Here is a 26260-nt window from a genome sequence, read left to right as displayed (position 1 = left end):
AATCCAAAGCATAAAGCCAAGATTAGTAAAGAACAAAATTACAACTGAATGGCGTGTCTGAAACATCTTCTAAAAATTGCTACTAAGATAGCAAGCAAGGCTGGTTCTAAGGAATTTCTATTATACTTCACACTAATACAGCCCGAAATCAAAGTTTAAATGGGTGCCGAAGTTAGAGCTCATGTTCTCCCTCGCAATTCACTAAACTACAAGACCCTATAAAACGGTAATCTGAAGAATCATTGAAATCATCTTGAGAACGCTCTAAAAATCAATAATCAGTCACTCTATAAACACTATAACGCTACACCGCTGTCTGCAAAAATTGTGGCAAGCTGCTGGAAATTATTCGGCACATCTTGAGACGGAGCCCAGTTACTCCCGCTAATCTTGCAATTCACGAATATTTTATGGGTTATGGCAAAGAATATCGTGGACGACCTCCTAGAAATTTTGGAAAGGGATCCCAGCTCTTTTGATAAGAAATTACAAAACAAAGATGACCTGGACTCTCTACGGGCTCTCGTTATAACAGAGGCGGCTGGACTTGATGGTTCAGAAGATTGCTTCGCTTGTTACACGTGTGGGATTATAACCTTGTTTATGATTATAGTGCATTCTCAATATTTATGGTTGTATGTATAAATTAGGGGTATTTTCACTCTTTTTCACGATCTAATAAGTGGTTTTATTTCACATACTTTAATTTACCTTTTTCTGATGCGAATATACGCCGACCTCATAATTTGGTAACTGTTTTTTTAGTTTTTATAAACGTTAACTCTCATGCTGTAGAAATTATATGTGACATGGGCAGCGCGTTACGCATGGGCCGCGCGTTACATTTTTTGACATTGAAACTGTCAAATTAGAATTCTTTGATTAGCCGAAATTTAATTTTTTATAGTGACAAAAATATATTAAATTAATCGATTTTAAATATGTTAAATTATTTTTAATTTATTAATGTAACAATTATTAAGATTTTAATTTTTTAACTTGGCAAACCTACATTTCTAGCGTGTTTTTTCTTGTTTTATCTTGTTGTAATGAGTTCTTACAAGGGTTTTGTTAAAGACATTATCGAATATGAGATTTTAAAGGATGCGTTGGCTGGTAAATTTCCAGAAAATTTTTCGAGGCATAAAAAATATAGGCTTGCCAATAAAATAGAGAATTTTACTATCATAAATGAAAGGTATTTTGAATGCGCAATAAGTTTCAGATTGTATCTTAAATGCTCTGATCCGAAGTTAGTCATTACTATGGATATTGAATCTGAAATGGAGCTTGTTGCAAAAACATTGCACAACTATTCTCACAGAGGAGTGAATAAAATTGAATATCAGTTTCGACAAAGCTACTTTGCTGTAAAGAATGACATAATCAGAAAAGTAATTCGAAATTGTCAAGTCTGTAAATTTTCACGTTCTTTAAAAGTATAAGCATTTTTTATTGTAGATTGGATAAATCACCATGTTTTTGCTTTTTGTCCTAATGAATGGTTTCAGATAGATCTTATAGACTTAAAAGATTTTCAACGGTTAATCATGATTTTAAATGGATTTTAACCGTCATTGATGCCAATTTGAAATGGTTGAGTGTACATAGATAATTCCGAGTCAAAATGTTTCTATCCGGATTCAAATTTATAAGGAAAGCCATTGGTGAAACTTTTAATTATTACAAAGCTATGAACAGGAAAATAAAATGTTTGTATGATTATAATGTCGGTGATAAAGTAAGAAATAAAAAATTAATAAATAGATTCGAATTAATTGGAACTAATCCATCGCTGCGACTGGATAAATTCGAATCACAGTACTATCCACCAGCTGAAATAATAAATATTTTGTCGAATAATCCCGTAGAGGTAGTTTTAAATTTATTTATTTAATAGATTAAACACTCAAATGGGGAAAATTCTATTGTCGGGATGGACAGGATTAAAAAACTTAATTAAATTAATTTTTTTGTAATTGATAATTCAATAATAAAATTGCTTGAAGTTTATCGATAAATTGACAGATTAACATTAATTGAAGGTCAGTGTAACGAGCATCCCATACGTATCATTTGGCCCATGTCACATAATATGTCGCGACCCACGCTGGCGACCAGAGCGACCTTCATTGTTGACAAGATTGACAGGGCGACCTACATAGTTTGACACTAATTACTGACTAAAGATAATTGCTAAAAAATCAAAAAACTTAACATTTTTTATCTCTATTCATAGTAACTATTTCGTAATTCGAACTAAATGTTTGTTAGGAAAGACAACTAACCATGAATCTGTATTTAGACATTATATTTTTTACTTTTCCCTTTTCTTCATATGGGGATTCAAATCTGTGTAGCTTCAATGACGGATTCGTCCCACAATCTTTTATTATTCGTTTCTAAAAATAAATACATCGTAAATTTACCATTAAGTTCATCTTCGACAAACGATGCCTCGTTATTTTCATCTAAATTTTTTTTTTTTTTTTTTTTTTTTTGTTTAAGAACTTTAATACAGTCAAATTAATTAATAGAGAATTAATGTCGTGAACTTGAGGGTTAGTCCGACGACGAAGCACTGCGGATAGAGAGGCAGTTCCCGCGAAGAATTGCAACCGAGATGCGCTGGAAAAGCCAGCTCGTCTCCCTCCGGTCATTTGTATTCTGTGAGATTCTTCCTCCCACAACCCGTAACAGATTTTCTACCTTCTTTCCAACCACACCGGAGGTCTCAAAGGCTAGGGGGACAAACTCAACGACGTTCGGAAGCACAGCGTACTTCGTCAACTTCCTTTCTTCTGCCAGCGCACATGCGTAGCCTGGTGTACTGGCTGTTCCTGTGAGCACAGTATCTGAAAAGGAGTCGACGCAAGTTACATCCCAAACAAGAGACCTTCCTCCTCTAAAGGGGAATATAGTCATCCCGTCAGGACGCTTTCCGTCACTGCGGCAGAGCCCAATAGGTTCAAGGGTCGATGGGAATCCCGCAGAATCCAAAGCCCTTTTCACCACTTCATCTAAATTATAAATAGATTATAACCTGGTATTTTATGAATCACAGTGTTAATTCCAGAAATACCCCTAAACTTTTAAAGGGGGTCTCATTGATCGCCGAGTGGTGTGTCGTATTATAGGAAAAAGTTACTTTGTCTAAAAATGTTCCCAATTTTTACGTATTTTTGGTTTTTGAAATCCAACCCGTTGTCCGTTTGCAAGATCTGAATATCCAATTTGATAAAACAATTTTTGGAATTTATTCACCACTTCTTCAATTAAATTTCAAGTCTTAGCAGAAGCAGCAGTTTTATTTTTTAAAGATTTGCGGACGACAAATTTACTGTCGATGTCAATAATTGTCAGTATCCAATTAGATCCATCGTTAAACTCTTTATATCTTCTAATATCAATAAGATCCGCCTGGAATCTTCATTGGGTTTTCCTGCAGTTACATGGTAATTAGAATCCGACACCTAGATACATTTTTTTAAAATACTTTCAATGATAGGGCAGATTTACAAATTTCGCAGTCTTTTATATTTGCTCGATGATTGGATGTTTTATAGTGAATAGAATTCACTGCACTTTTTCTGAAGCTTTCGTATTCCCCAGTGGGATTCTTGGTGAATGGCAAATGCTAGTGTCCCCATCTCGATTTCATTGTCCAGACAAATGACCAATTTGTGTTTGGTTATTCTCGTCCTTTAGATAAAGACTATGAGTTAGGGGTTGCAAATATACCGATCATTAATAATGATAAATTGAGTCGCTTTTTTCATGCTAACATCTTTTGAGAGAAACCATAATTTTTTTTCTAAAATGACGCTAAACTATTTCTTAAAATAAATTTTTTCCGGTTTAATTAAACTAATCACCTGTCAAACTGAAGGTCATAACCTGTCAAACTGATGGTCGCCAGCGTGGGATGGTCGCCAGCGTGGGTCGCGACATAATATTTATAAAAAAGATTTATACAAAATATAATTGTTTTTAGACAGAAGAGTAATGGCTTTGAATAAAAAAATTAGTTTTAGGATTAATTATTGTATCCCAGAAAAGCTTTCATCCTTGCTGTTGAAAAAGAGCGTAGTAAACATCGAGGGATTATAGTTAGTTGATCCCCGATTTCGATATCTTGTAGGAAACCAGCAGCATGTAAAAAGCGAGCAGTGGAGGTTGGTAATTTAGTTTTTTTCTGAATATAAACTGGAATTTTAAAAATTTGATCACATCATTTGTGATTTTTAACAAATGATAAAATAATATTTAAGTATTCAAGAATTATTTTTCTAATATAAAATCTAACTAACCCAGATAAATAGTTGCACCAGCCGTATATCTTCTTTAATTCTATAAGCGAAAGGGATATTTTTTTAGAAATATAAAAAGATTTTATCTTCGTTTACTTAAATTATTAAATCAAATATTGTAACAAATATGCATTAATCTTGTCTATTAAATTAATTTAATTTGACTCTGTGAACAATCTTCTATTTTGAGCGATTGAGAAGAGCTTGAATGGGTATAAAAACGAATTTTTTACAATAAAATCTAGTTATTTATAAATTCACCTTTTTAAAATAATTATTTTAACTGTAATTATTAAAAAATAATGTTTTATGTATTTTTCGGAATTAAAAAATTGACCTATCGATTTTAGATTTTAGTATTATTAAAGCTTCAACAAAACTGAAATTGCAGGAGAAATCAATTGTATGCACTATCGACATTCAAAAAGCGTTTGACTCAGTCCCAAGGAAGATCCTTATTCAAAAGATATTTGGTACACAAATTTGTACACCTATGAAGCTATGGATAGCGAATTTTTTGAGCGGACGTCGTGGGAAAGTGTGCGTCGGGAACGAGAGTTCAAGATCACGCTTATTGCCCAATGGTGTACCCCAGGGTTCTCCTTTATCCCCGACCCTCTTCAACTTGTTTCTGAATGATCTCCCGGTTCCTATGGATAATAATGACATACTACTCTCCTATGCCGATGACATAGTTGTCGCATCTAGGGATGTAAATGTCGAATACGCGAAGGAAAGACTACAAAGAATACTGGACGACTTATATGGATGGCTATATGAAAACAGACTACATGCATGTTCCGAAAAGTCAGCAGTCACTCTATTCACGAAAAATAGGAAGATGGGGACGAAAACTATTGATGTCACGTTGAACGGAATTCCAATACCACAAAAGAAAACACAGAAGATATTGGGAGTAACGTTTGATACTTTCCTCTGTTTTTCACCTCACGTAGAATCGATCGTATCAACCTGTATAAAGAAGATCAATTTTGTAAAAGCCTTCCTTTGGAACTGTGGGAGAACTTATCCGCCAGGGGTAGAGACCCTTTACAAGCAGTACATCGAGCCAACAATAGGCTATGCATGTGCTGCTTGGGGCTGTAACCTGGCGGCAACGAACCGGCTAAAAATCGAAAAAATTCAAGAAAGATCTATCAACCTACTGAAGGACCATACCGATAGGGAAATTGTCCATAGAACACTGGAGTCTCTCGTAGAGGCAAATGGGGGGGATCGTGGAAATGGACCACAAACCATTCACCGCACATACAGAAAGTGTGTGGGGTCACGGTCGGAACATCGTGAAAAGATGGCTCGACTGTTGAGAAGTGTCGGAATCACCTGAACGTGTTAGTTAATGGTTAAGACGGTGATTTTGTTTGGCTTAAAAAATAATAATGTGATTATTGCTTAACAAAACTGCCGAGAAATCTCTGTTATTGGGATTTAAATTTTTTACTAAAAATTCTTAGAAAACATTTTCAGGCTTATGACAAATGAATCAGAAATAACATTAAAAATATTAATTCTATCATATAGTTGAACAATTGTTAACTCATCCAAAATGATTTTTCGATTTGTTTAACCTTGAATTCTAGATTAAATTTTTATAAGTTAAAAAAAGTATCTGTAAGTTTTAAAAACAGATAAATAGTATTACTATAGCATATAATGTTTATAAAACAATCCTTGTTTCCTTTAATTCATATTTTAAAACATTTTTTTACTTATAAAATATTTAATTATTGCAAATTTTACAGTAACTTTTGATTGGCTAAAGATATAAATATTTGCTATAGGAATACTTAAAATGAAATTATATTAAAAACTATTTTTTTATATTGGTAAACCGAATTATAATAGACTTTTAAAATCAGAATTAGTAATAATAAAATGATTTCGATAATCGGTACTACTTTTAAAATAAAATTTAAAGGAATTTTGTTGAGTATTCATCTGTTACAGGTTCAATAAATTACAAATTAAAACTATTTTCAACAGGCTAGAAATAATCGAAGGCAGGATAATCGAAATAATGATAGAGACCAATTCTATTCATGTTCTTATTGTATAAAATACAAAACCATTGGACTAAGATATCAAGTAATTTAACCAGCAATAATTCATTAGAATGCGTATTCTAACAGTAATTTTGATCCTGAACAGCGAGCAACTCAGTATTGCATAGAACAAGGAGAATGTCCAGAGAATTATGATGTGAGGGTTAACGAACAGAATGCCGAACGAAGAGATCATCGCCGAAATGATAGGAATGATAGAAATGACCGAAAAGATCATCACCGAAATGATAGAAGTGATAGAGACGACCGAAGAGATCATCATCAAAATGATAGAAGTGATAGAGATGACCGACGAGATCATCGTCGAAATGATAGGAATGACAGAAATGACCGGAGAGATCATCACAGAAATGATAAAAGTCATAGAGACGACCGAAGAGATCATCATCAAAATGATAGAAGCGATAGAGACGACCGAAGAGATTATCGTCGAAATGATAGGAATGACAGAAATGACCGAAGAGATCATTACCGAAATGATAGAAGTGATAGAGACGACCGAAGAGATCATCATCAAAATGATAGAAGTGATAGAGATGACCGACGAGATCATCGTCGAAATGATAGGAATGACAGAAATGACCGAAGAGATCATTACCGAAATGATAGAAGTGGTAGAGATGACAGAAGAGATCATCGTCGAAATGATAGGAATGACAGAAATGACCGAAGAGATCATCGCCGAAATGATAGGAATGATAGAGACGACCGAAAGGATCGAAACCACAATGTAATAAATCACTAACTTTTAAAACTATATTACAGGAAAATAATGAATTCCTCACTTGCAATTACTGCATAACTAATAAAATTAAAGGGCTTGAGTACTGGGTAATCTGTTTGAGTCAATTATTTCTAGAGACAGTTTTCAAACGATGATTTTGACACCAACCAGCGGGCAATTGAATATTGCATCGAACAAAGGGAATGTCCTAAAAATTATGAAGAAAGGCGTAATGAACAGAATGACTACCAAAGGAATCGTGACCAAGAAGATAGATACATAAATACTGATGAAATTAATGATAGAAACAATAATGTAAAAAATACAGATTATTAAACTATATATTTTAGGAGAATAATGAATTTCCCACTTGCAATTACTGCATAACTAATAAAATTCAAGGGCTTGAGTATTGGGTAATCTGTTTAGAGTCAATTATTTCCAGAGACAGTTTTCAAACGATGATTTTGACACCAACCAGAGGGCAATTGAATATTGCATAGAACAAAATGAATGCCCAGCAAATTTTAATTTTGGAACTGTAATGGCCGAAACCAATGAACCTGGTATCGTTCAAAATTAGATCAACTTAATTATTTTCTCTTTAATTTCTGGACGTCTATTTCTCTAATTTTTTCGGCATTTGATAATAGTTTACCTGAATTAGGTGTCTTAATTATTACAAATGTAGATAAACAAATAATATTTCATATGCAAAACTAAATTGTTTTATTTCATTATTTGTTCTTTTAATGCTTGTATGATCTATTTAGAAAGAAACTGGATGGGAATCATGAATTCAAAGGTTTTACAAGAGAGACGCTATTTTGATTAAAGCACCATTTCTTTGAAAAATAAATTAAGAAATTTGTTGGAAAAGCAACGATTTTTTTATTGTCTAAACAAAAAGCCGATTTTTACCGTTCGTCGTTTAAAAAGTTTTTATCGACTTAGTCAAAAGGATACAATTAAATTGACATTGGTACTACTCTACCCTTTCAACCCTTAAGTTAACAAATGCTGGTCACCAGGTCGAGTTGGTGATTTTCGTAAACAAAAAGTATCGGAGCAGGTTCCGTCCCAGGAAAAAATAGTTGTTAAACCAGGAAAAAATAGTTGTATGGTCAATCCTTTTTCCACACCAACTTGGTTGAAAAACCGATTGACCCTCGAGAAAAAAAATCTTGGTGATTGCTCATTTTAATTAGTAATTTAGTTGATTCCCAGTTTATATATTTTTCAGGAAACCAGCGACAAGTAAAAAGCAAGTGTCAGAGGCCGGCCGCTCTTACAGGTCCCGGAACCCGAGGAAGGAAGACGATCGAGGTTGTTTAAGGCGTGAGAAAAGGTTATCTGGGTGCACGAAGTAGTGTAATCTGTAGAAGAGATGATGGTACCCTGAGCAGTTGGATTTATCAATAATGGGAGGTGCGGAGTCTAGTAGTTTATTGTGTTTGAATAATCTGATAACCTGAGTAAAAATGTGGTTGTGTATCTGCTTGTACATAGTTTATCAATTTTTTGGAGGAGGTATTTTTGAAAGTGGTAAAAAAACGTTAGCGGTCGTGGAAGATGCTCTTTGGCACTAAGTCAGAGATTACAATAATAGACGAGTTTCTATTAATCATTTATGCATTCGACTACTTTGTATGCAGCATTTAAACTTATTTTGGAAATATTTGATTCTTCTGCATAAACCAAAAAATGGCAAGGGATCGATAAAAAATCTAAAACCTGTAAAATTACTGGTATCATTGAGAAAGCCACTTTATCTGATGTCTTATGATGTTTATGAATTTGTGTCGCCTGGACAGGGTAGTTTCATGAAGCTTCGACGGCAAATTCTGTTTAATCCCACTGGATATGTGCCATGTGTAAACAATACAGGAGTGATTTTGACATTTTGGGAATGGACACTTCCTGGAAAACATTTGGAATATCTCAGGAAGACTTCTTATCACCCGGTTCTATTTGTTGTATACCTGAAGGCCACATTAAGAGCTCTTATAACAAAATGTGAAAAGGCAAAAAAATTGACGAAAAAAGCCGATTTATTTATTTTGATTGAAAATAGGATCCTTTTCTTGAAATGTGACAAATGAGCATTTTTAGACGAAGTTTAGATACTAGCTAGGTTAGGAGGCTGAGACAGTAGTCAAGAGCCTAAGGGTCAGTTCAACGACGGTACACTCCGTATTGAATGGCAGTTTCCGCAAAGCATGGCAACCGAGAATTTATATTTAAGCGATTCTAATTGTCCATGTCCAAAAAATTCAAAATCCGATTGATGAAAACTCAGCCACTTCGTTGCAGCTGGATAAATTCGAGTCTCAATTCCATCCGGATGCTGAAATAATTAACATTTTATCAAATAATCGAGTCGAAGCATTTACGTTTTTCAGGAAATTCTGTATCAGAGTAAATATATGGACAAAAAAGAAACAAAATATTCTGTCACATGCCCCATGCGTTACCTAGAAAATGAAAAATCATTAATCAATTATTTCTCAGAGGTAACGAGTCAGGCATAGTAATCGCTGAGGCATGTGACATTTATTTATTAACTCCAAGATCACCGAGAAAGATAGGTCAGAACTAACTAATTAGGTGATCCCTGCCTCCAACAACAGCCGTACTCTCCTTGCATGATCTTCTGATGATCCGACCGTAATCCGGAAACGCCTTCTCTTCCTTCTGCAGAGGAACTCAATTGGAGTGCATTTCTTTATAACCGACCGAAATTCCTCTGCATGGGCCACCTTTTCCTTGAGTGGGTTTCCCAGTTCCTTGCAGAAACGTAGGAAATCCTGTCCATTCTTCTGCGTCGCCTCCTCGGAAGCAAGGCTGCCAACTGAGGTGTTAGTGTGGAGCATAATCTTCCTTCTGAGTGAGTTCAAACGTTCCGCTTTCGAACAAGCAATTGCAAACCTCCAGGCTGAGCAGGCATACTCAACCGTCGGGGCAATCACTTGTTGGTATACCTTGCTGACACAATCTTTCAGGGGGAAGGGACTCTTCTTTAACAGAGCTTTCAAGACGTTCCACTTCCGAAGACCTTTAGCTAGGGCCTCCTCTACGTGACTTGAGAACGTCATTAAGGAGTCGAAAACCACGCCAAGGATCTTCTGGGTACGCGAAGAGAAAATAGGTTTGTCTCCAATGAATAGTTCCAGTTCATTCTTGAATCTTCTATCAGTAGTAAAGAGGGTGAATTGGGATTTAGATGCAGACACACACAACATGTTTGCAGATAGCCAATCACATACACGGTTGAGGTGTGACTGGACCATTGCGACAGCCACAGAAGGAGATTTATCTCTTGCAGCGATAATCAGGTCGTCCGCATAGGATAGGAACATAATGTCCGGGTCATTAGTAATGGGTAGGTCATGTAGAAATAGGTTAAAAAGGAGAGGAGATAAAGGGGAGCCTTGTGGGACACCATTGGGCAGTAGGCATGTGACATATTCTTTTTAAAAAACAACTGATTTTGAAAATTCAATTAATGAAAATTTTAATAAAGAAATAAGTGATAAATATTCCTTAATCGTCCATAAGTCAAATATTTTGTCAATGGAGAAAATTTGCAGCTTTAGAGGTCAACACGAATGCGTGTGCTTTCGACGGTAATGTTCAAAAAACTCAATTAAATAATAAAAAACTTCAAACAAATAATAGATAAAAACAAAAAAAGCAGTTCGTGATGCTCAATTCACAATCCTGGGCATATTAATTCATAAAATTTTAATCATTTTTAAACAACTTAAAAAAAGACTAGCTTGGTGTGCGAAAGTATACGATAATGTATAGACATTCTTAACAAAAACTCTAATATAATATTGCAATCATTTTGTTTTTTTTATTTTGAATGTAATCATTTCAGTATGTTACATGACATTAATATAATTATTAGCATCGTGATATTTTTTATAATGATTTTTATAATTTTTACATACTTTCTTATTTTAATCGGCTTTGTTGGTACTTCACCAGCAAATGTAAAATGTGATTGTTTATTTTTTAGATTATACAACAAAGTGATCCAAATATTCGCCAAAGTTTTCTGATTGAAAAAAAATCTACAAGTAACGACACAAACCATAAAGTTGAAAAAAGAGTATGATCTTAGTGATTATCAGCAGTTTTTTGCCAGTATTTTTGAAAAAATAAAAAATTACTTCACAAATCTTCTAAAAGATGTGAGACCAATTAGAAGAATATTGTCAATATATCAGCGAAAATTGAAGCATGAAAACGGCTGCAATCAAACTTCACACAGAATTGATGGCGATTCTTATAAAAATGTTGGTTTGGATGTTCTTAAAAATATTATTAACTCAATATTTTCTTTCAAGAAAGAAAAAAATCCGTCATCATAAAATGATTTTAAATTTTCAGCATAAAAATTAATTGATTGATTAATTAAAAAATATTAGTTTTAATACAATTCATTCAACAAATGTTTAAGAACACGCCAAAAACTCAAAAATAATCATTATTCTAAAAATACTTTCTTTTGATTTTCAAAAAATAGTTTTAAATGATTATTGACGCACTAAATCAACTAAAATCATATCTGTTTCTTTATTATTTTGATACTATATTTTTTTGATTTCTTTTTAGTATAAGGTATTTTCAGGAGCCCAAGGGTCAGCTAAGCCGGTTTTTTTTGGTTGAGGTGGCGACGTACCTCTCTTGCACAATGTCTGAAACACACACAGTACAACCGGACAGGCTATCAATTCTATCCTTTAACGTTCGTGGACTCTGCCAGACCTGGAAACAACAAGCACTCTGTAATGACATGGATAAATATCGTGCGGACATCGGCTGTCTACAAGAGACCAAACAAAAATCTGGAATGGACCTAACCTATGGAAATTACCGAATGATCTTGCTACCCTTCGACTGCAGACACTATGGACAAGGTTTTGTGATTCACAAGAGGCTCGGTGTCAAACGCTGGTGGAGAATTACAGATAGGATTTCAGCAATCCAAGTACAAATCGGCGGTAAAGGCAGGCCCAATGCAGTCGCAACGGTCATTAACGTATACGCCCCGCATAGTGGCAGAATCGTCAACGCTCCTGAAGAAATCGATGAATTCTATGAGGTACTGACCCGGACATACCTATCCTTACAATCGTCTACCCTCCTGCTCGTCGTCGGCGACTGGAACGCCAAGGCTGGCATCCGTCGAGGCACTGAAACTTTTATTGGACGGCACGGAAGAGGATATAGAAACCTCCCAGGAGCCCTATTGGCTAATTTCTGTAAAACACTCGGGCGCTGTGTATTAGATGACAGTTTCCGCGACCAGGATTTGCTGAAAGAGCCATCTCGTCTCCCTCTGGTCATTTGTTTTCAAGGCGATTCTCCTACCAATGTCAGTGAGGTGTTTAGTTGCAGCCCTGCCGACGATTTCTGAGGTTCCAAAGGAAAAGAGGCAAACTCAAAAACGTACGAAATACACAGGTATTTCATTCTCTTTGATTCTTCGGCCTAAGCACTGATGAAGCCCGGTTTGCTGCAAGTCTTGGGTAGCTTTGTCGCTGAAAAAAAGTCGACGCAGATGACATTCCAAAACACGGACTTGCCTTCCTTGAAAAGAAAGGTTGTCATCCAGTCGGGACACTTAAAGTACATTCCGCACTTTCACTTGTTTGAGTATATTTTGAATAAAATAGTATTGCTGATTAAAATAATTTTCATTTTTAAAAACTTTATAATTAAGAGAGGCGTGCATCACGCTCCTAGATCGTTTGCAGACAGTGCAAGTGGAGAAGAGGAGGAAGTGTGACCTCCCTGCAAACAAACTAAGACTGATCCACCAGTGTAAAGTTCATGTCATTCTTTGTGTTTCATGGGATAAACTGGTCACCAAATATTTCAAGGGGTACTTAAAACAGTTACAGTAGATAAGTCTCAAGAGGCTTATATTCAGTCAACTGTTCTTAAGAGGACTTTAGAGAGTATCTGATTCGAAGCTCGCCGATCCAGTCTCTTCCTGACATTTAGTCGGGTAGAGGCGCTGGACTTCACCTTCTAGAAAATCTCCAGGCTTAGAGAAGAGAAACAAGAAAGGAAAGAGGCGTCTGGAGTGTCACCTCTTATTCATTTCAAAGGCTCAAGACTTAGGCAATTAATTAACGGATAACTCCAAATACTATGACCAGTCCAAATCGTGTGAACATCCAAATTGTATAACCAAAAATCTATGCCCGTCTCTGCACCGATTTGGACGACGAATGACGCTAGTTTAATCGACACCTGCGCGCGTATTCTTCAACTGGTGAGAGTTGTTTAAATATGACGGAATAAAAACAACTTTGGGCGAACTTAAACAAATAGTCTTTAGTAAGATAATTGAACTCTGCCTCATGAAAATTGAACACTCCAAATAGTATGACCATTTTCAAGAAATTTTTTCTCATACTATTTGGAGTTATTCGTTAGTTTATTAATTTCTTTTCTTAATAAAGGGAAGTAAATATTAAAAAAAATTACTATTATAATAAAATTCGTTGCCTTGGATAACCATGAATACAAATTACGTTACTAATCTTTGGGATATATTAATTAAAGGAGATGACGAGTTAACATTTATTCTTAAAATTAATTTTTAGAGTTATGAATAGTATGATGTTTAAAAACTGTGAAAAAAATTTACAAAATCTGATAAATAAAATCGACAGGTATTTCAACACCAAGTTGCTAAAAATGCGTAAAGATTTTCAACAACAAAGTGAAACACTAGATCAAACAAACGAGCGAGTAGAAAAGCTTATTCTTGAGGTATTATTTGTTTTTATTTCTAGAATCAAAAACTAGAGAAAAATGTGGCAGAGAATATTAAAAATATGACAAAAATATCAAAAGAGAATGCTGATTTAAAGGCTAAACTAGAAAAATATAAAAAAGTCATTTTGCATTCGAAAGAAAAAATCGAAGTAAATTTTTTTTATCTACACTTATTTAGAAAAAAGATATGGAAATTGAAATTCTTTCAAATAATAATAATAACTTAAAAGGAAAATTAGCTAAAACAACGTCTGAATACGAAAAAATGGAAATTCAAATAAAGGATCTTGAAGTTTATCAGCAATAAAATAATATTAAATTAGAAAACATTGTTTGATATGTATCAATCAGATATCACGCCACCAGTAGTAAATAATCCAGATTTGACTGATTTGGCAGCATCTGTTCCTGCAGTAAAACTGGAATTTGACCAAATTGTGAATACAGAAGGTTTAAAAATTTTATTATTTCATTAGGTTTAAATACACTACTGCGAAATGTTAATTTACATATCGAGGACTTTCAGTCTTTTTAATTTTTATATTTTAATGTCATTGTAACGAATTCAGACTTTTGAAAATTTTTTTCTATAATTAAATTTTTATTAGTTTATTGTCAATACTACTGATTAAAATCAAAATCGAGAAAAAAGCTATAATTTGCATCCGCCTCTCTGGTAAAGTTTGTCCGGAGTTTGTCCTTAAATTGCTTATCCTCCGTTTTCTTCTTTAAATTTATGTATTTAAAAAATAAAAAATAAAATCATATGAATTTTTATACACCATATCACTGCAAAAACCACTTTGTGAATCTATTAACGAATTTTGCATGCATCCTTTAACTGACAAAAAAAGTGTAAATAAACAACTAGGAGACTAAATTAACGTGTATGGTCACTGATCGACTGCAAATAGAAAATTAAAAAATATTTAAGTTTTTTAAATCCGAGTCAAATAATATTTGTCGTAAGTTTTAATGTCTAGGCCCGTTCTAGTGTCCGGAGTGATAAATCGGATTTATCACTCCAAATCATCTAAATTCTTTGTTTAAGATCTGAAATTCTTAATGATTACTTTGTTAATTCAACATTTTTAAATTATTAAAATTTGAAAAAAGTAACTCAGTTAACAAGAACGCGAAATGAAACAAAGAAATTTTCATCAATCAGGTGATTGAGCGTCTAATAACGAACAATCAAAAGTAAGATTACTACGATGCAATTTTTTTTGAATTGAATTGAAATGTTTATTTTCTATGTAACAAACTCGTCACTAGATTAAAAGGGGAGAGAAGAGCCAAACGAAACCAAGGAGACGAAGAAACAAGTTTGTTTGCTGATTGGGGTCAATTCTAATGGGACACCAGATGTCCCTTCGATAAAAATAACGACCCCTTGCACCACTATTTATTTAAGTGATGCAACAGTTTTTCAATGGATCGTACCGATCCCTCCAGCTCTGGGGTTAGTTGGATTTTAAGTCCAAGCCATGTGCCAGTTTAATGGCATATCTCCGCGTTTTCTCCAAAAGATCAATATGTTTCTTTCCTTCGCAGCTTCCGAACCATCCTTGAGATCCATAGATCAGGAAGGGTTCTATACACGCAGAGTATACGTATAAGAACGTTTCCGGTTTCAGCTGGAATCGCATCAGAGCTTTCAACATTTGGGTAGCCTTGTTCTTTCTCTTCCTTATATACATCTTGAATGAACCAGTTGCATCCACAACTATTCCGAGGTATTTAAGATCATCCACGGGTTTTATCGCTCCGGTGTTAATACAAACATCAGGTTTCCTTCTCCTTTTACCAATCCAGCAAACAGTGCTTTTTTCAAAAGATAAAGACAAGCCTTTATCCTGGCACCATTTGCCAATTTTTTCGATATGACTGTGGGTTCTTTTCCACGATATTGACTTGCTCATAGAGAAATCCATAATTAAAATATCATCTGCGTAGATGACCATCTCCATGCTAGGGAGATCCACTTGAGGGATGTCGCACATCACACAGTTAAATAAAAGTGGACTGATGACAGATCCCTGCGGAACTCCTCTCTTAAGCAAAATTCTCTTCGATAATTGGTTACCGACCCGTACAAACGATTCTCTTTCCGAGAGGAAACTCTTCATCCAAACTAGGGCTGTCTTTCCAACGCTAAAATTGTATAAAGTTCGTAATAGCCCGGCATGCCAGACGCTATCAAATGCTTTTGATATGTCTAGACATGCAGCCGTAAGATACTCTTTTTTCCTTTGTGCTGTAGATATGGCCTCCTTTAACAGTGAAAAGCAATTTCCAGTGCCCTTGTTCCGCCGAAAACCCCATTGCTCTTTCAAGAGATACTGTTTATCTTCAATATAAGTTGATAGTCTTTTAAAGACAATTTTTTCCATGATTTTTGAGATAGAACATATGAGGCTGATTGGTCTGTAATTTGCAGGATCCGAACTCGGTTTTCCTTTCTTCGGGATCATGCGAACAATTGTCCTCTTCCATGCTTGGGGAACATGTCCAATACTCCACGAAGAGTTAAATAGCTTCCATAGTTCATATAACAAAGGCATTCCCGCCTTTTTGAAGATAATCATCGGTATGTAGTCCCAACCAGGGGATTTATTTTTACATCCGTGTATTGCTGATTTGATTTCTTCCATAGAAATAGCTCCACATAATGGCCCTCCGTAAGCGATAGTAACTCCCAAATACACGTCTCATTTTGTATAGTCTGAGAAATCATAGACAAAGGGTCCACTTCTTGAATCTTAGCTAGCTGCTCTTTTAACTTCTCAGGTACCTCCTCTCTTGGAATCAGATTGCCATCACTGGACTTGAGTTTTATCTCTCCACCCTTTTTATCAGAACTCATCTTTGAGAAAAGTTTCCAAAAATTCGGATTTTTATGAGAGAGTTTAGAGCATTCTTTTTTCCAGCTCTCCTCTACTATATCCTTAGATAATTCCTCTGATAAGTTTTTAATCGATTTTATTCTTTGTTTGAGGAAGATAGCGTCTTGCGGGTCCCAACACCGCTTTAGTTTACTTTCCAAGTTCCTTTTTTCACGAAGTAGTTTGGATTGCTCTTCATTTATCAATCGATTTTTGTACGAGAAGAGAAACCTCTTTTTTCCATAGTCCTCCAGATAATTTCGAATAATGTTCCTTATTCTTTCATCCAAATAATTGATCTCGTCAAGATTTAGTATTTTCAATTCTTGAGTATTTGCAAATTTCATAGACATATAAAAGTTAAAATGATTCCAATTAATGTTGCTGATATTATAACCAAGAAATACATCCTCAGTGAGAACTGCTCCCGTTCGTAGTTTCATCGTTTGCGGAAGATGGTCACTCCCAACATCATTTTCAACATAAGGCCGGTCACACAAACCACTTAAGGCATTTGCAACAATAAACAATCCTAATCGATCACCACCTTGCTGCTGAAAGTGGTTAAGCTCTTCAGACGTTAAAATTTGAAAATTTGAGGTTTTTTTGATCTTAAGTAAACAATTTCCATCCTGATTTGACTTCACGCACCCATATGCAGTATGCTTCGCATTTAAGTCTCCAACAAGAATTGGATTCTCATTTCCTTCCATAAAATTTTTGACAATCGACGAATAATCTTTCAACCTTTTGGAGTATATACCTCCAACGGTTATCCATCCAATAGAAGTTTTTAAATCAATGGATGCTAATTCACATACATTCTGTTCAATTATTCTTGGATTCCGAATGTCAATAGACTTTTTGTAAAATATTGATGTTCCTGTGCCGGCGTTAGCACCAGGATGCCAAGGAATATCAATCGAGCTGTATCCAGGAATAGTGATACTTCCAGACTTCTTCATTTTCGTCTCGTTAATGATAAATACATCCATCTGAACTGTGCTGATAAGAGCTATCAGCTCTGCTGCCCGCTTTCGAAGAGAGCGGGCATTAACCAGGGTAATCCTGGTCACGTTTGATTTATTTGGTGGCTGCTTCCCTCTTTTAGGAGAGCCACCAAACCGAGTAAAAGCTTGGCATCTTTTTTAGTTCTGGTCACGTCCTTAATAGATCTTTCGAGCTCACTAATTAAGTCAGCTCGAGGTCGACCCGTCATTGACCCAGCTCCTGAAGTCGACAAAGTCTGCACCGCAGAGTGAGATATAGTCGTTTCCAATGTCTGTGTTCCAGCTTCAACTGTTTTCCTAACTCTTGGAACGTTCCATCCCGCCCATGGCTTCAAGGGTAAATTTTTTATGTCTGTTTGGTTGATTTTAGCATTCTCCGAAGCTTCTTTTAACAGTTTCTGAACTAGAATTTTATCATTTTTCAGCTTTGAAGCTTCTTTAGCTTTCTCACAGCCCCGATAATTTGCCAAGTGGCTCGAAGAACCGCAGTTGACACATTTTTTCATGTTAGAGTCCTTGCAATCTGTTCCAGCATGTGTACCCGAACAAAATAGACATTTCTCCTGATTTTTACAGAAGCGTGCTATGTGGCCAAACCCTTGGCATCGATAGCACTGGACTTCCGGTTTTCTGTACCACTCGGCCTTTACATTCGAAAAGCCAATCTTTAGCCCAATCGTACAAGCGATTGAGCTTCTCCATGATCAGAAGTTACCAATTTAATAATAGGGAGTCTCACTCCCCTTTTCTCAAAGCGTTCGAGAGTCATTTTTCCTTTCACTTTGCCCTTCAGGAAGTCTTCGAGTTCCTCAATTTCGATCCAAGTTGGGACATTTTTTAGAATTATTGCCACTGGCCCGAATTTCTTATTTTTGAGAGAGTGGCCTCCCTCTCCAAAAGGTTTGCTTTCTTCTAATTCAATTTGAAAGTTTTCCACATCTTTTTCGACTTTGAAATTCAGTAGAAACTCTCCTGACTGTCGGCGAGAAACTCGTGCCTTCTTGATCGATTTCATGTTGCATAGCGTGTTAAAAATAAATAGATCCCATCGAGGGGTTATTGACTTTAAGCACAACAGTAATGTTGCCTCCAAACTTGTTTTCATATGATAAATGCTCGTTTTCTGTCTTTATTGTTGCCTTATTTTCACTCTTGAAAACTGACATATACACCACAACAACCCGTCCAACAACCCGTTTAAATCCCTAAGCTGGTATTTGGGTTCAAAAAAAAAAACAATGGAAAGGAATTCCGCACAAAGAAGTACATACCGATGATTATCTTCAAAAAGGCGCGATTTTTTTTTCACAATTAACCTCAATTAATTCAATTCAAATCCTTTAGTTTTATATATTTGTTGATTGCTAAAGACTATAAATTATAGATATTGACTAAATCGAAAACCGAAACTAAACATAAAATAGATAATAAAATTTACAAACATTGTCCCAAACAGTCTCGTATAATATAAATTCAGTTTTCAACAGAGTCTGTATTCAACCGCTACATATGATTCTGTGCAAACTCTTTCGGTCCTTATTTATGTGACGAAAAGGGTTTAGACGAGATGACCTTCTTCCAGTATAGAAGCAACGTCTCCTATGTCGAATAAACAAGCAAAAGTTCACTTATATTATGAAACAATTTTTAAAGAAACATTACAAATTGATTGAATATAAAATGAAAATGTAATTTTTTAAAAGTTAATTTTTTTAATCATTGACTTTGGAATTGTCTTCCTTTCACCAGATGTGCAATTCTCAACGAGAACGGAATGCAGAGAAACTTCTTCCACTACTAGAAATTGTTCCTTGCTAAAAAAACTAGTGAGTGGATATTTTCTTGTTTTTTATATTTTTATCGAAATCAATTTTTTGTAACATTATCTCCAATTGTAATATCTTTTTTTCGAAAATTTTTTTTGCGTCTTCTGTAACTTTTCTTTTATATTTTTCATTACGAGTTTTTACTTCTAAGGATAATTCCGTTTCTTCCGATTCTGAGTTAATCTCTTCTTCTGCGCCTCCACATGGCAAAATATTAAAACCCGTTATTCCGTAAAATAGACTGGGTAAATAAAAAGAGACTAACAAAAATGGTGACTTTCCAGTTGCGCGATGACAAGTTATGTTGTAGTTATACACCACCTTCTGTAGAATTTCTCTCCACCTTATAGATTCTGTTGCGAACAAAGTCTTCCCCAACCAACGTTTGAGAGTTTGGTTATATCTTTCTATTTGTCCTTGAGATTGTGGGTGCCTTGGTCTTCCATATATCGGAGTTATTTTCCAATCATCAAGAAGTTTTGAAACTTCTTTGTTGCGGAATTCCTTTCCATTGTCCGAATGAAAATAAATTGGAGGACCGACAGTCTGGAATAAACTCTCAATTGCATTATAGATGCTTTGTGATGTTTTATTCTCTAACGCGAATGACCATGCACAATTTTTTTGCCTACCAGAAAAACATGCGGGTACATTTTACCAATAATTTCATCCGTATCCCCGTATAGGACGTTATTTAACCAAAATTAGGCGACACAAATAAAATTTATTCCCAAAATCATAATGATTTGGAGTGATAAATCCGATTTATCACTCCGGACACTTAGAACTGGCCCGGACGCTATAACTTACGACAATATTTAACATCAAAGTTTTTTTCAAAGTTAGTTAAAAAAACTTAAAGTCTCCAAGTATTATTAAAAAATAACTTTATCAAAAATAAGTGTCAAGAAAAGGAAAGCTCACTTCTTTTATAAATAGGAGTTAGTGTAATGGTATTACATCTGTTTTGTGCACAAAATTCTTTTTGGATTTCTAGCGAGACCACCTAATCTACGTCTTCATAATGTGGATGGAAAGAACTCATCAAAAACGTCTAATATTTGAAGAGGGGCATATTCTTAATATAATAAATTTTAATGCATTGTTTGACGACAGAAAATAGGCTTTCTTAAAGAAGTCAACTTTCCATTTAGGTAAATCGCGTCCAAGTGATAAACCCAAAGTCTTAGAAGTGAACAGAAAATGGCACTTACTTTCTTTCCTTTTCCTCCTCTTCTCCGGCACTTTGGACCTCCGAGAAGGTGCATTCCAGCGCTTTTCGTTGACTAAATGTTAGGAAAAGACAAGATCGGCAAGCATTAAACGAGATAATCTCCAGAGTCTTCATATTATTATTTAACCCCGGGAACACAGGAAAGAAGAATATTAATCGTCTAATTAAGTGATCCCGGTGTCAGTGCATCTCCTTTTATCTTTTCTTTGTCTCGAGTTCTTAATCAACGTCAAAAGGGAGATGGTTTTTTTCAAATTTCCTAGCACACTTCTCATAGGCAAGATACTCCTCTTCAAGGGGACCTCCGGTAGATCTTGCCATCGTTAAGAAGGTGTGCTGTCTTTCTGTAAAATGGTCCATTAATTTTTTGACGTTGAGTGTATTTCTCAATTCCGAAGTCGGCGTCATTTTATCACGTTTCAGTAAAATCCGTAAGCACTGGTTCTGTAAGACTTCCAGTTTGTTTTGTGCGAATATTAACAATGGCTGATCCATGACGCACATGCGTGTTCAATTGTAGGCAGTATATATTGTTTGTATAATAACTCAAAATGAGGATTAGAAGATGTCACCGGTTTTATAGCCCACTGGGTTGGATAACCCACCTAATGACATATTTTATAATAATAATATTTTTCATATATTTAATTTCATTGGAAAAAATGATTTTCTTAATTATTTTAATAATTTATTGTTCTTTTTTTTCAATATTTTAGCGTGAAAACTATAACTTTTTATTAATAAAGTTTAAAAACTGTGAAAATAAGTAGAGTTGTTCAATAAAGTTCAATTAGAATATGGTTCTTTTGAAATTAACGACAAACCAACTTAATGAAATAAAAAATTTTGATGACACCACTACTATATACGATAAAGAGAAAAGGAGAAGGCTCAGGACGCTTAAAAATCGTTTTTGCGTCAAATTTTCTGAAAAAACGTATATAAAAGTCAGAAATAAAAAACTGCGTTTTTTTACTCTAGAAGAAAGTGAGCTAAAGTTAAAAATTCTTGATTGTAGATTTAGTGGATCTAAGGAGATATTCAAACCTTAACAGCAATTATGGATGGGTCTTTTTTGAATAAGTCTTAGTTGGTTGTTGTAATCGACTCCTTTTCCAAATTTGCAGTGGTAAAACTTGCAAAACGAAATCAGCTGAAGAAATAACAAGAGTAGAGCAGAGCAGAAGAATTAAAGATTTCAAAGTACACCAATCTCTCGGAACGCTATCTGTTTACCCCGATCGCCGTGGATACCTCAGGCGTAATCGGTGACAGGTCACTCATTTTCCTCAAAAAGCTGGGTCGTCTGATTTCTCGCAAGAGAAACGACACGCGTGAGTCTGGATGGCTCTTTCAGAGGATTTCCCTTGCTATTGTACGTGGAAACTGTTTCTCCATCTACGAGGCGGGGAAGTCCTCTTGTTAACTCTCTTTTCTCTCTGTTTTCTTTTAAGAAATAAATATTTTGATAAAAAAACAAGAAAGTTAAAAAAGATTTTCTTCTCAATCCGACCCCGTTTATCTTGCAAACAGACAATGGGAAAGAGTTCAAGGAGAACAGAAGATCAAATAAATGCATTGTTAATGTTCGACGGAACAAATCCAGAACTAAGTGATGAGTCAAATTCGAATTATTTTGAAAATGACGATAAAAGAACTGAGAAACAAGTGCATGAAAACCTTGTTAAAGCTGGAGAGAAAATGAAAAAACGTCGTAAGTGGAAATATGACGCAGAAGACATTGAAATTGGAAATACAGTGCTGCTGAAACACGACAGGGATGATAACCCTGGTAACCGTAGATACCCATTATATGACAAACTGGATATAAATAAGTACACAGTTTCAGAAAAATTTGAAACTACGTGTACCATTAATAAAGATAATGGAGAAACAGTATCAAACGTGCATTTAAGTAGATTAAAAAAAATTTGATTAAAAATTTGATTTTTTTAAATGAATTAATTCTTATTTTATTGACTCCAATTAAATATAAATAAAATTTTATTTATTTTAAAAATGTAAAGCACAAATGAATGATGTGTGATTTATGCAACAGGCAGAAATATAAAAATAATAAAAAAGAAGAAAATTAAAGTTAATTATATTTTCTGATGATTTTTAGATTATATTTATGTTTTTTTGGTAGTTTTTTCGATGGTGGGTTATCCAACCCGTGGGCTATAAAACCGGTGACAGAAGATATTGGAGATATAGCAATAGCTTTGAGAATTCCGATCTTCTTTTGGATTTGTGAAATCACTGACTCCACTTGATTTTTAAACGTCATTAATGGGTCGAATGTAATTCCAAGGATTGAAGGATTCCTTTTAACTGGGATAAGTTGTCCATCCCAAATTATTTTTGGGTCCAGTGCTGTATGTTTCCTGTATGAAGAGATAATCGTAGTGCTTGATTTCCCAGGTGATATCTTCATTCGGTTTTTGAGAAACCATGGGTTCATAAGGTTAATGGTCTCCTGAACTTTCCGCGTAGCTTCTTTGTGATCTTGATGTTTTGCTGCGATTATTAGATCGTCAAAGTGGATCGTTCAGAGATTTGTCCTTTTTCGGTATCGGGTGTATGAGTGATTTTTTCCATAATGACGGAATTTCATTTTTGTTTACTGAGTAATTGAAAATTTGGGTAAGGGCTTTGATTCCCACCGGCTCCAGAGCCTTCATAGAAACAGTTGACTGTATATAATTCAATTTTAAGCAAAATAATTTAAAAATATTGATGTATTATTAATGTTAAGTTTCAGTCAAGCCTTTATATTTAAACTTGTTTGTTTTGTCACCACGTTTATATTTTTCTAAAGTTTTTGAAAATTAAAACGCTGTGATTTGGATTTCAAATACTAAGCAGGTTATATAATAAATATAATGTTAATTATAATAGAAGTATATTTTTAATGAAATTAATAAATAAATAATTTCTTAACACTCTAGTGTAGTGCTTGTCTTGGTTATTTTTAGATCCGATTTATCATTATGAAAATCTCTCCCGAGATTAGAGACAAAATCAAAGTATAATATCTATAAATAACGACTAGACTTATATAAAGGACAAACTAATAGAAATAAACGCTTATGTAGGTTTTCCTTGTTATATTCAAATTAATAATTAGACGATGAATTGCCTGAATATATTGTCGTTCTAGTAACTCACGGAAAGCCCAGGAGTTCTATTACGGAAGACTTGAAACTTTTCCTTGGACGAAACACTGAAAAATTTGTTGATTGGTAAAAGATGCTTAACTAATTAAAGGCTTGCTGATATTATGGACAAACTTAAAACAGATTCGGAGAACAAATCAGACTTTGAGACGAAGGCTGAGACGCGAGGGGACACTTATGACGTATTTCTATCGGAAGGAGAGTACTATTCAGATGAAGATCCCACCTTGATGTTGCTTCTGTCATTATATTAGCATAGAATTCAAACTCTCCTGACAATGAGAGGGCATGTATTGATAGATTTATGGATGAAATATCAACGAATGTTCCCCAAGCGAACACCTCCGATCAATCTGTGCTTAAACGCATTGTTATCAATCGGGCCGATTTCGACAGTTTGTATTTTACTCTTTTTAATTAACTATATTTACTAATTAATTACAGTGATAAGTTTAAATTTTCAAGTGCAATTTTGTTTGTAGGTACATGTGCTGAAAATAAGGATAATCGTCCTGTTTGTGTTACCTTTAACAATGCTATTAAAAGTCAGCCAGTCGACCAGTTTGCAGAAAGTTATATCCCCGTTGAGCAAATGGAGACAAATGACCAAAAAGTGACCAAAATAAAAGAACGTTGTAAATTCTGGCCGAGTTGTGCAAACGGAGATCAATGTCAATTCCATCATCCAAACGTTCTATGTCGGTTCGAAGATTTGAGTTTTTGATTTCTGGTAGAACGTTTCCTAATTGTACATTTGGAGATAAGTGCATTTACATTCACCCGAATTGTATGTTTGATGCTAACTGTTCTCGTCCAAATTGTCCCTATACTCACACAACAAAGAACTTGAAACCTCCTTCAAGACAGAACTGTTTTTGTTTTATGGAATAATGTTTTAGTTAACCCTGTGAGGGGTTACATGCTAAGGGGAGGGAAGAGGTTTCGTAAGCCATTTAGTCGGAATAAAGTTTATTTTGGAAAAATAAATTCGTAGATGTGTCAATTTGGGATTAAGTGTACAAATAAAAACAATTGTCAGTTCTATCATCCAGTTGTTAAATCCGGGGTGTACAAGTGGACTCGTCCCACAGAATCTGTTGCTACCTCCGATCCTGGTGATCCGAATGGATCTAATGTTTCTAAATTGAATCCGTCTTGATTATTTATTTGCCTTTTCTTTCTAGTAATAAATGTTTTCAAATATTATTCATTTTTTAATTAATATGCCACTATCGAAGTACTGTTTTGTGTTATTTGATTTTTTAATTTTTTGCTAGAAATTGATTTTTGAAATATTTTAATTTCTATTAATATTTCAGGATTTCTTCTTTGACACGCTTCTAACCGATTAGATTTAAAAGTGACTGTATTAATGGTATTTCAAAGGATCGAACAAAGCATTAAAAACAAACTTTTGCTAATAAAATGTTAGTAAATATTAAATTTACAGTTAATTTACTATTTTATTTTTGCTTTTCGAAAATAATGCTTATTCAGTTTTCTATACAAATCTAAACTTTTAATGAATTTTTAAATCTTTATGCTATTAAAGTTGTTGTTTAATAACAAAAAGAATTTGACTTTTTGACAACTAGTTTCAAGCATTTTCTAAATAAATTTATTTAATAAGTGTAAAAATATCAAAATATAAAAAAATCAATCAAGACAAGAAACCCAGAAGCTCTAGAAAATGTAGATTAGCAGCTACATTACTGCAATAAAGCAACTTTCTATCAATATTAGACAATTTATCAAAATAGTTTGCTTTCTAAAAATAATTAAAAAATCAAAATAAACTTGTAAATTAAATGAATAATTAAAAGGTGGGGAAATTGGTTTAAAAGCAGGAGTGGGCACATTGATAACACTCATATTCATAATTGCTCGTACTAACAATGATGAAGCGTGGGTATCCGCATTAAATTCACTTGTGTAATTCCCCACTGCTAATACGTCTGACACACAAATGTGATCAAGAGTAGAGACGAGAGCCTCTTGAGGACAAAAGTCAAAATAATTTTGATACAAAAACAAAATTAATTTATCGTCGTCAACATTGGCTAACCTAACTAATTCCTAGAATTGTTTAACCAATAAATATTACGTCACTTAGTTCGACAAGACGGCCTTCCTTGTCTCTCTTAGCATACAGAATCTTTCCTAAAATATGGAAAAATGAAGGTGAGGTCTGAATTCGACAAGGAAGA

General features: G+C 34.5%; 2 protein-coding genes across 2 annotated transcripts; both read left to right on the top strand.

Annotated features, from left to right (window-relative positions):
- Positions 1 to 1265: 1265 nt before the first annotated feature.
- On the top strand, positions 1266 to 7219 carry LOC115230123 (putative uncharacterized protein DDB_G0281733; the record flags this gene model as incomplete). The annotated part of the gene is made up of 3 exons (XM_029800342.2): positions 1266 to 1394; positions 6444 to 7124; positions 7160 to 7219. Coding segments are annotated over exons 1-3 (870 nt in total), but the record flags the coding sequence as incomplete, so codon positions are not given.
- Positions 7220 to 24149: 16930 nt separating this feature from the next.
- Positions 24150 to 24944, top strand: LOC115230121 (zinc finger CCCH domain-containing protein 14-like). Its single transcript, XM_029800341.2, has 3 exons — positions 24150 to 24448; positions 24536 to 24755; positions 24788 to 24944. Exons 1-3 carry the CDS (start codon positions 24358 to 24360, stop codon positions 24942 to 24944), a joined length of 468 nt encoding a protein of 155 aa, XP_029656201.1. The 5' UTR covers positions 24150 to 24357.
- The last annotated feature ends 1316 nt before the right edge of the window (positions 24945 to 26260 follow it).

The sequence above is a fragment of the Octopus sinensis genome, unplaced genomic scaffold (genome assembly GCF_006345805.1).
Source record: "Octopus sinensis unplaced genomic scaffold, ASM634580v1 Contig14501, whole genome shotgun sequence".
Lineage (NCBI taxonomy): Eukaryota > Metazoa > Mollusca > Cephalopoda > Octopoda > Octopodidae > Octopus > Octopus sinensis.
Note: the sequence above shows the minus strand (reverse complement) of the source record. Positions and strands in the feature narration are given on the sequence as shown.

Bases quoted from the DNA above. Each gene is read 5' to 3' on its own strand.
- LOC115230121 (XM_029800341.2), top strand. From the start codon at position 24,358: ATGGATGAAATATCAACGAATGTTCCCCAAGCGAACACCTCCGATCAA. The intron at 24,449-24,535 runs GTTTGTATTTTA...TTTTGTTTGTAG, and splicing joins CAATCGGGCCGATTTCGACA to GTACATGTGCTGAAAATAAG. The intron at 24,756-24,787 runs GTTCGAAGATTT...GATTTCTGGTAG, and splicing joins CATCCAAACGTTCTATGTCG to AACGTTTCCTAATTGTACAT.